The sequence below is a fragment of the Gopherus evgoodei genome, chromosome 21 (genome assembly GCF_007399415.2).
Source record: "Gopherus evgoodei ecotype Sinaloan lineage chromosome 21, rGopEvg1_v1.p, whole genome shotgun sequence".
Classification (NCBI taxonomy): domain Eukaryota; kingdom Metazoa; phylum Chordata; order Testudines; family Testudinidae; genus Gopherus; species Gopherus evgoodei.
This window is the reverse complement of record NC_044342.1, coordinates 2,005,805-2,016,011: the sequence shown is the minus strand read 5'-3', so window position 1 is coordinate 2,016,011 and position 10,207 is coordinate 2,005,805. Positions and strand designations below refer to the sequence as shown.

The following is a 10,207-nucleotide window of genomic DNA, read 5'->3' as shown; positions in this document are numbered from 1 at the left end:
CAGCCCCAGTTCGGTTCTTCGGCAGCATTTAAGCGGTGGGGGGGCCCTTCAGTGCTGCTGAAGACGCGGAGCAACTGAAGGGCCCCCAGCTGCCAAAATGCCACCTAAAACCCGGATCACCGCCAGGTGAGTACAAGTGCTGCAGTGCCCACACTTTGCCCAAGGCCCCCTGAATCCTCTGGGCAGCCCTGCAGCTAGAATAGGAACCCAAGGCTCAGTTTTCTGAGATAATTGAAGAGCATCAACAGTAGAAGGCAATGGAAAAGGTAGTGCAAAGACTATAATCTAATCTCAGAAAATCTGAAGGAAGGGTTAAGATAAGGGTGCAGCTGATACTAGATCATCAGTGTGAAAGTTAAAGCAGCACAGTAAAAAATGAAATAATCTGATTTAGAAAAGAAAAATACCTGCTCAGGCACCCCCCATATAAAAAAGAACAGGATTGCTTGTTCAATCCAGAGGGAAATAAAATGAAGGTAGATGAGTTAAAGCAAAACATGCCCCCAAAAGAGCAATGAATGGCTGTCAGATTTAGAACATGAGAACAGCCATGCTGGGTCAGACCAAAGGTCCATCTCCCCCAGTATCCTGTGTTTCATCAGTGGCCAATGCCAAGTGCTTCACTGGGAATGAACAGAACAGCTGATCACCAAGTGACCCAATCCCTCTCACCTATTTCCAGCTTTGGCAAACAAAGACTAGGACACCATCCCTGTCCAACCTGTTCATTGGTGAACCTATCTTCCAGGATTTTTTCTAATTTATTGACTCCTTTTGTGTGTATTTTATTTTTCACCACTTGAGTTTATTCATAGATTCATAGACTCTAGGACTGGAAGGAACCTCAAGAGATCGTCGAGTCCAGTCCCCTGCCATCATGGCAAGACCAAATACTGTCTAGACCATCCCTGATAGATATTTATCTAACCTACTCTTAAATATCTCCAGAGATGGAGATTCCACAACCTCCCTAGGCAATTTATTCCAGTGTTTAACTACCCTGACAGTTAGGAACTTTTTCCTAATGTCCAACTTAAATCTCCCTTGCTGCAATTTAAGCCCATTGCTTCTTGTTCTATCATTGGAGGCTAAGGTGAACAAGTTTTCTCCCTCCTCCTGACGACACCCTTTTAGATACCAGAAAACTGCTATTATGTCCCCTCTCAGTCTTCTCTTTTCCAAACTAAACAAACCCAATTCTTTCAGCCTTCCTTGGTAGGTCGTGTTCTCAAGACCTTAATCATTCTTGTTGCTCTTCTCTGGACCCTCTCCAATTTCTCCACATCTTTCTTGAAATGTGCTGCCCAGAACTGGACACAATACTCCAGTTGAGGCCTAACCAGCGCAGAGTAGAGTAGAAGAATGACTTCTCATGTCTTGCTCACAACACACCTGTTAATGCATCCCAGAATCACGTTTGCTTTTTTTGCAACAGCATCACACTGTTGACTCATATTTAGCTTGTGGTCCACTATAACCCCTAGATCCCTTTTTGCTGTACTCCTTCCTAGACAGTCTCTTCTCATTCTGTATGTGTGAAACTGATTGTTCCTTCCTAAGTGGAGCACTATGCATTTGTCTTTTTTAAATGTCATCCGGTTTACCTCAGACCATTTCTCCAATTTATCTAGATTATTTTGAATTATGACCCTGTCCTCCAAAGCAGTTGCAATTCCTCCCAGTTTGGTATCATCTGTAAACTTAATAAGCATAATTTCTATGACAATTTCTGAGTTGTTGATGAAGATATTGAACAGAGCCGGTCCCAAAACAGACCCCTGCGGAACCCCACTTGTTGTACCTTTCCAGCAGGATTGGGAGCCATTAACAACTACTCTCTGAGTACGGTTATCCAGCCAGTTATGCACCCACCTTATAGTAGCCCCATCTAAATTGTACTTTCCTAGTTTATCTATAAGAATATCATGCGAGACCGTATCAAATGCCTTACTAAAGTCTAGGTATACCACATCCACCACTTCTCCCTTATCCACAAGACTCGTTATCCTGTCAGAGAAAGCTATCAGATTGGTTTGACGTGAATTGTTCTTTACAAATCCATGCTGGCTATTCCCGATCACCTTACCACCTTCCAAGTGTTTGCAAATGATTTCCTTAATTACTTGCTCCGTTATCTTCCCTGGCACAGAAGTTAAACTAACTGGTCTGTAGTTTCCTGGGTTGTTTTTATTTCCCTTTTTATAGATGGGCACTATATTTGCCCTTTTCCAGTCTTCTGAAATCTCTCCCGTCTCTCATGATTTTCCAAAGATAATAGCTAGAGGCTCAGATACCTTCTCTATTAGCTCCTTGAGTATTCTAGGATGCATTTCATCAGGCCCTGGTGACTTGCAGGCATCTAACTTGTCTTCTTGTTTCCCTTTATCCCCATAGCTAGTTTGAGCTCATTTTGTGTCTTTGCCTTTCTAATCTTGCCCCAGCATTCCTGTGTTGTTTGCCTATATTCATCCTTTGTAATCTGACCTAGTTTCCATTTTTTATAGGACTCCTTTTTATTTTTTAGGTCATGAAAGATCTCGTGGTTAAGCCAAGGTGGTCTTTTGCCACATTTTCTATCTTTCCTACCTAGCGGAATAGCTTGCTTTTGGGCCCTTAATAATGTTCCTTTGAAAAACTGCCAACTCTCAGTTGTTTTTCCCCTCAGTCTTGATTCCCATGGGACCTTATATATCAGCTCTCTGAGCTTACCAAAATCTGCCTTCCTGAAATCCATTGTCTCTATTTTGCTGTGCTCCCTTCTACCCTTCCTTAGAATTTCAAACTCTATGATTTCATGATCACTTTCACCCAAGCTGCCTTCTACTTTCAAATTCTCAACAAATTCCTCTCTATTTGTTAAAATCAAGTCTAGAACAGCTTCCCCCCAGTAGCTTTTTCAACCTTCTGAAATAAAAAGTTGTCTGCAATGCAGTTCAAGAACTTATTGGATAGTCTGTGCCCCGCGATGTTATTTTCCCAACAAATATCTGGATAGTTGAAGTCCCCCATCACCGCCAAATCTTGGGCTTTGGATGATTTTGTTAGTTTAAAAAAAGCCTCATCCACCTCTTCCACCTGGTTAGGTGGCCTGTAGTAGATTCCTAGTACCACATCACCCTTATTTTTTACCCCTTTTAGCCTAACCCAGAGACTCTCAACACTTCCGTCTCCTATGTCCATCTCCACCTCAGTCCAAGTGTGTACATTTTTAATATATAAGGCAACACCTCCTCTCTTTTTCCCCTGTCTATCCTTCCTGAGCAAGCTGTACTCATCCACACCAACATTCCAATCATGTGTATTATCCCACCAAGTTTCAGTGATGCCAACAATGTCATAGTTGTATTTCTTTATTAGTACTTCCAGTTCTTCCTGCTTATTACCCATACTTCTTGCATTTGTATATACGCATCTAAGACACTGGTTTGATCTTGCCTCCCAGTTTTGCTCTGACCCTCCTTTCTCTCTGCCATTATAGTCCACGCTCCCTCTTGTTTCCGACCCATCTCCCAGGTCTCCATGTTCCCCACTTACCTGTGGGCTTTGTTCACTTATCCCTGTCGAACCTAGTTTAAAGCCCTCCTCACTAGGCTAGCCAGTTTCATTGCTTGTTAAAATTTTGAAACAAAAAGATAATCTCACTTCTCTGTGCATATGTGTCTTTCTCCAGTTCCATTTTTGTGTCACATACATTCTTGTTGCACCAGTGTCAATATACCGTTGCCACTCCTGGTATAGACATAGTTTATATGGGTGCATCATAAATCAGTGGATGAAGAGCTCAGAAGCTGGATATATCAAGAATTGATATATAAAGATATACCAAGAAGGCCACATCTGGAGTAGTCCATCCAGTTTTGGGTTTACCACTACAGAAAGGGTGTGGACAAATTGGAGAGAGTCCAGCGGAGGGCAACAAAAATTATCAGGGGGCTGAGGCACATGACTTACGAGAAGAGGCTGAGGGAACTGAGCATGTTTAGCCTGCAGAAGAGAAGAGTGAGGGGGGATTTGACAGCAGCCTTCAACTACTTGAAGGAGGTTCTAAAGAGGATGAAGCTCAGCTCCTTCTCCGTGATGGCAGATGACAGAACAAGAAGCAATGGTCTCAAGTTGCAGTGGGGGAGGTCTAGGTTGGATATTAGGAAACACTATTTCACTAGGAGAGTGGTGAAGCACTGGAATGGGTTATTTAAGGAGGTGGTGGAATCTCCATTCTTAGAGGTTTCTAAGCCCGGATTGAGAACGCCCTGGCTGGGATGGTTTAGTTAGGGTAAGTTCTGCTTTCAGCATGGGGTTGGACTAGATGACCTCCTAAGGTCTCTTCCAATCCTAATCTTCTATTATTCTATGAGTTTAAGTGTGTAGGATAAAAAACAGAAAGATTTCAGAGTTATTGAGTCTGATACCTTTGCTTTAATAGCAAGGATCTGCTAATTCTCTTTAAACTTATCTGTATTTTATTGCTCATAAAATTTTGAGAAATAAACACTCTCTCCACATATATTCACCTCATTCTGTCTATATATCTCTGTGATTCTCCAGTTTTTCTTTTTTCTACAAGTACATCATTCTCCCTTCTGGATAAATATGACTCTCTACTTTCTTTCCTGATGCATTTTCATTTTTATTTCCTTTACATTTCTTTATTTGGGGTTGGAGTCTGATCTCAGTTGCACTTGTGTAAATCCATATGATGCTGATGTAATTCACCCTGGTGTAAATGAGATCAGGAAACAGTCCTTGATGTGTGTTTAGGTTTTTTGTTTGTTTGTTTGTTTGTTTTGGTGAGGGGGGGATGTACCCTTGGTTGAACTGTAAACATCTTTCATTTCCAATCTATTAATTTTTTTATTATGTCTTGTAGATTTGTTGATGTGACACTGATGTGATAAAGATATTTCAAAATCGGAGCTTAAAAGTCTTTATTTAGAGTTCAAAAGAGCTTATGGGATTTAGACAGGACATTTCTGTAGTTCAATACAGTTCCATGCTCTTGGTTCACCTATATTGGAAGCTCAACCTCTTAACGATATGAGTCTTCCTCTGTTTATTGACAACTTTATTTGTCCAGTGGAGAGATGCAGTGGCATGAGGGTACCTACTTCAGCTTTCTGCCAGTTGAAGTGATAGAACAACCTGACTGCATGTACTCCATCATCATATATTGGAAACTCAACATCTTAACTTCATTTTTCCAGTGGAGAGATATAGTGCTATGAGGTTACCTACTCCAGTTTCCCGACAGGACAACTTGACTGTGTGTACTCCTTCATTAATATTTACTGGTTTTGTGTTTCTAGATACATATTATGGAGAAAGCGGAAGGAAGAAATGAAACTCTGGTCGTGGAATTCATCCTCTTAGGATTTGGGAATGCCCCTGAACTTCAGCCCCTTCTCTTCCTGCTGTTTCTACTGATCTACATTATGACCATGGTCGGGAATATCCTCATCATTATGCTCGTTGTGGTTGATCAGCACCTTCACACCCCCATGTACTTCTTCCTGGGGAACTTGGCCTGCTTGGAGATCTCCTACACATCCACCATCCTGCCCAGGATGCTGGCCAGTCTCCTGACTGGGGATGGAAGTATTTCTGTTAAGTGCTGCCTAGTGCAAACATATTTTTTTGCCATCATAGCAACAACAGAAAATCTGCTGCTTGCGGCAATGTCTTATGATCGATATTTAGCAATATGCAATCCACTCCGTTATGCTGCTCTGATGAATGGTAGAGTTTGTTTCCAGCTAGTGGCGGGATCCTGGGTATATAGTTTTCTGGTTGTTGGCACACTGAATTATTTCCTGTTTCCATTAACATTTTGTGGTTCCAAATACATTGACCATTTCTTTTGTGATTTTTCACCCATGATAAAACTGTCTTGTGGTGATACCCAGACTCTGCAACTGGCCACATTTACTGTCTCCACCATTGGGACACTTGTGCCTTTGCTACTGACTCTGACATCGTACATTCATATCATCACTGCCATTCTGAGAATCTCTTCCAACACAGGGAGGCAAAAGGCCTTTTCCACCTGCTCCTCTCACCTCATTGTGGTGACCATTTTATACATGAGCGTGATTACTGTCTATGTGTTTCCAACAAGCAACACTCCCAAGGTTCTAAACAAAATATTCTCACTTTTCTACACAGTTCTGACTCCCATGATCAACCCTATTATCTACAGCCTGAGAAACAAAGAGGTCAAACAGTCCCTGAGAAAAACTATTCTGAATCGAGTTGCTTTCAGAAACAGGCATAGAAGCTTAAAGGAAAATTTTTAGCCTATAGTAAAATAGAGATGAACTGATATAGTTTCTTAGACATGGCCATTTCATTCCTTCAGAAAAGGGTTACCCATTATTGACCATATTCTTTCTTTCTTTCTTTCTTTCTTTCTTTCTTTCTTTCTTTCTTTCTTTCTTTCTTTCTGTTACTCTGCTACTTTTTGAGCATTCATCTTTCATCACACTGGTCAGGCATGACTTGCCCTTGGTGAATCCATGTTTACTGTTCCTGATCACCTTCCTCTCTTCCAAGTGCTTCAAACTGCATTCCCTGAGGACCTGCTTCATAATTTTTCCAGGGACTGAGGTGAGGCTGACCAGTCTGTAGTTCTCCAGATTCTACTTCTTCTTTTTTTTAAAGATGTGAACTATATTTGCCTTTTTCCAGTCATCACTGTGAGTTTTCAAAGATAATGGTTAATGGATCTGCAATCACATCAGCCAATTTCTTCAGCTCCCTTGGATGCATGAGATCTACTCCCATGGACTTGTGCATGTCCAGCTGTTCTCAATAGTCCTTTACCTGTTCTTTCACCACTGAGGGCTGCTCACCTCATCCCCATACTGTGCCACCCAGTGAAGCAGTTTGGGAGCTGACCTTGTCTAGCTGTTTAGAGTCATTCTGCAGCTAGCCAGCCTAGACTTATGCCTCTCTGTTTTAGGGAGCAGCCTGCTTTGTCTCTCATTTTTTGTGTTCTTGCATCTTATGGGTCTGAATTCAGAGAAATAAAGTAATGGTACAGTGCAACATTTGCCTATATTTTCACTCTGCCTCCTTTCCTCTTAATTTTAATATCCAATATCTGCATCATCTCCCCCCATCCTATGAATACCTTCCGCCACTGGCAGGAAAAAGGCCTTTCCCCCTTACTTCTCTCACCTCATCTTTGTTACACTATTCTATGAGACTTTGATTATCCAAAACACTGAGAGACCTGAACAAAGGGTTCTGTCCCTTCTACACAGTCCTGACTCCCCTAGTCAATCCCATCATTTATAGCCTGCGAAATACCAATGTTAAGGAGGTCCTGAGAAATTCTGTGGGTAAACTGCACATGAATTCAGAGAATCCAAGTAATGTTTTTTTCAATTTATAGTAATGTAGGATAAATTCTGCTGGTTTAATGAGTCAGAGGGGTATAGATTAGTGGCTTCTGACTTCTTTGTTTTCCTCTTTTTTAATCAGGCTGTAGTGATAGAAAATGAGGATGATGGGAGTGGTTTGCTTCATGAAGATCTGTCAATACATAATAAACTACAGCATGCATATCTCCACATCTGGAACTGTCTGAGTTAGCTGAGAAAATCAGTGTGTAGCAATGAAAAACAGCCTCATTATTTCGGGTAGATTGTTTTTAAATATGGGTTTCTAAGCTAATTTCCACAGCCAAATAAAAATATAGGAACCTAAATATCATGAATCAAGGATTGAAAATTTTGGCCCAAGTTATTCTCTTTCATTCTTTCTTTCTTCTAGGAACACTTGTATCTATCACTTCAGCATAGATTCAGTATACTCATATTTTCAATTAAGGATAGGCAAAAATTCCCCTTTTCCCCCTCCAACAGAGGGGCAACTTGAACCAGGGATCTCTGACATCCCAGCTGTGTACCCTAAGCATTAGGCTAAAAGTGACAAGGGAGTCCTTACTTCCACATCAGCCTTTTTCTGTGAGCTCACCTACCAGATTGGACTCCTCAGGTGAGTTAGGTGGAGAGACTCTGGGATGTACGTGTCCAGACGCCTGGTCTCAGGCTACAGTGCGTCTGTCCAGAAACAGAACTCTAAGCCCGCTAAGGAATTTGACTGCAAAAAGTAGGCTGCAAGTTGAGTTTAGATGCCTATAGACTTCAGAAGCAGCTGCGTGGATGTCTAGAGAATCCCACTGAGGCAGGATTCTGGGATTTAGGCACCTATAGTGATTAGGAGCCAAAGTCCATTTTTTTGTATCTCGCCCCCGGCTGCTTTTGAATATCTCACTAGGTTCCTATCTGCATTTTTAGGAAAATAAATATCATTAAAATTCTGGCTCGGAGTGTTTGGAAATAAAGGATCAGGACTCTCCAGCTATGTTTGAGTCTTTTTACAGTCTCTGCTGTATCTTTTATCAGAACCAAGCTCAGCATTTCAGTGATAAAAACTCACTGTTTCAGATGAACCCCTGGTGTAACCAGTGAAAACAGAGGAGTTACACCAGGGAACAATTTGGACTTTGCTGTTGAAAACTCATTGAAACTTACCGTCAATATTTCAGAGGACATGACACAATCAATGCTGCTGTTAATTAATATCTAAATGTCCTAACTGCAAACCCTCCATTACCAATGGGATATATTAGTGAAGACACAGTTTAAAGTCCATCAAGGTGTGTTGTGTTTATATGTCAGTTATTTAAATCCCCAGTTCCCCAGTTGTTGCAAACCAACTAGCTTATCGGGAGCAGTCAGCTGGGCTTTCCACTGATATGAATCCAGGTGCTTCTGCTACTGTCTAAATGCTGGTAAAACATGATGACAGTCTGATATCTTTGGCCCATTTCCTGGTGAACACACGTCAAAACCATGTCTCAGCTGATCAATTCCCTGCAATTGGGTCACCTTGGTCTGTCCTGTTCTCTGCCTTTGGCTCACCACAGTGCAGTCTCCCGAGGATTTAAATTCTTAGTTTAGCTAAAGTCGTTGGGCTCAGCATAGGAGTATCTGGGTGAACTTTCATTGCCTGAGAGATACAGGAGGTCAGACGGTCAAGCTCATGTCTCTTCTGGCCTTAAACGTGATGAAACTGTGAAAACCATGAAGCATTTCAGTTGTCAGATGTTGGCTGCATGTGTGTTCTCTCTGCATGCTTCACTGACTCACTGACTGTACAGCAGGATCCAGTCGAACTGCCCAGTGACCAGACATCTGTTAGTAGTGAAGGCACCTGGTCAGGTTTATTACTGACAAAGCAAAGTCCTAAAGTTAGGCCAGCTGAAGGCTTAAAGCGATGTATCCGAACATTTATAGATTGAGACAAACAATCGGGAATAACCAACTTGTATATAACCTTATGTATTTCATGACGTGTTTGTTGCTGCCCCTTTTTTCCTCCATTCCTCACCTGTCTTTGTACATTTCTTTTGATGTTTTAAAAAAAAAATGGCACTCTTCATTGCTATTGTCAAACTATGCCATTGTGTGTTAGATTGGGGTGTTGCTGTGCTGGACTGCTGGAATGTGTTTACGCATTAAGTGTGTTTTAGGAATGCTAGCAATACTGGTACCGCATTTCAGGCAAGCATCTGTTCTTGACAGGGCTTGACTGTTGCTCATAGTATAACTTTTTCTGCCTTTGGTTCAGGCCTCAGGCTTTACACCAAACCCATTCTTCAGGTTATCTTTCTACTACAATCATGTAATTAAATTGCATTAAAAAACCTGTCAAACAAACAGACAAAGGCAATATTTGACTTGCAAAGACAACTTGAATGTTGGAAAATGCCTGATGTGTGGTTGCCTGCACCTCCTTAATTTCACCCCCTGTGCATCCATACTGTGCCCCGAGTAAGGCAGGGGTCCCAGTGAATCATCCTGCCAGGGAATCAGCACATTATGAACTACCTTCATTGCTCAAGTGCAACTGAACTTGAAATTCAAAAATGGCTTTAGATTGTGGTTGGCACAACCGTAGTTGACTCTTTACGGCTGTGCTGTTTCTGCAGAAGTAAGGGAAGAAAAGTTCAATAGATCTGAATGACACTGAGTACATATTTGGGGCCAGATTTTACCACCTTTACTCATGTTTTCTAGAGCCTTACTTTAAGAAGTTCCATGGGTTTCAGTGGGACTGCTCACGAGAGAAAGAAATACTCAACATGAATAAGGAAGTTGAACTCTGTCACTGAGTATATCAGCTGAAAGGGGAATGGAAAGTC

General features: G+C 41.6%; 1 protein-coding gene across 1 annotated transcript; it reads left to right on the top strand.

Moving 5' to 3' along the window:
- Positions 1 to 5,312: 5,312 nt before the first annotated feature.
- Positions 5,313 to 6,290, top strand: LOC115638234 (olfactory receptor 10A2-like). Its single transcript, XM_030539814.1, has one exon. It carries the CDS (start codon positions 5,313 to 5,315, stop codon positions 6,288 to 6,290), a length of 978 nt encoding a protein of 325 aa, XP_030395674.1.
- Positions 6,291 to 10,207: the final 3,917 nt, after the last annotated feature.

Bases quoted from the DNA above. Each gene is read 5' to 3' on its own strand.
- LOC115638234 (XM_030539814.1), top strand. From the start codon at position 5,313: ATGGAGAAAGCGGAAGGAAGAAATGAAACTCTGGTCGTGGAATTCATC.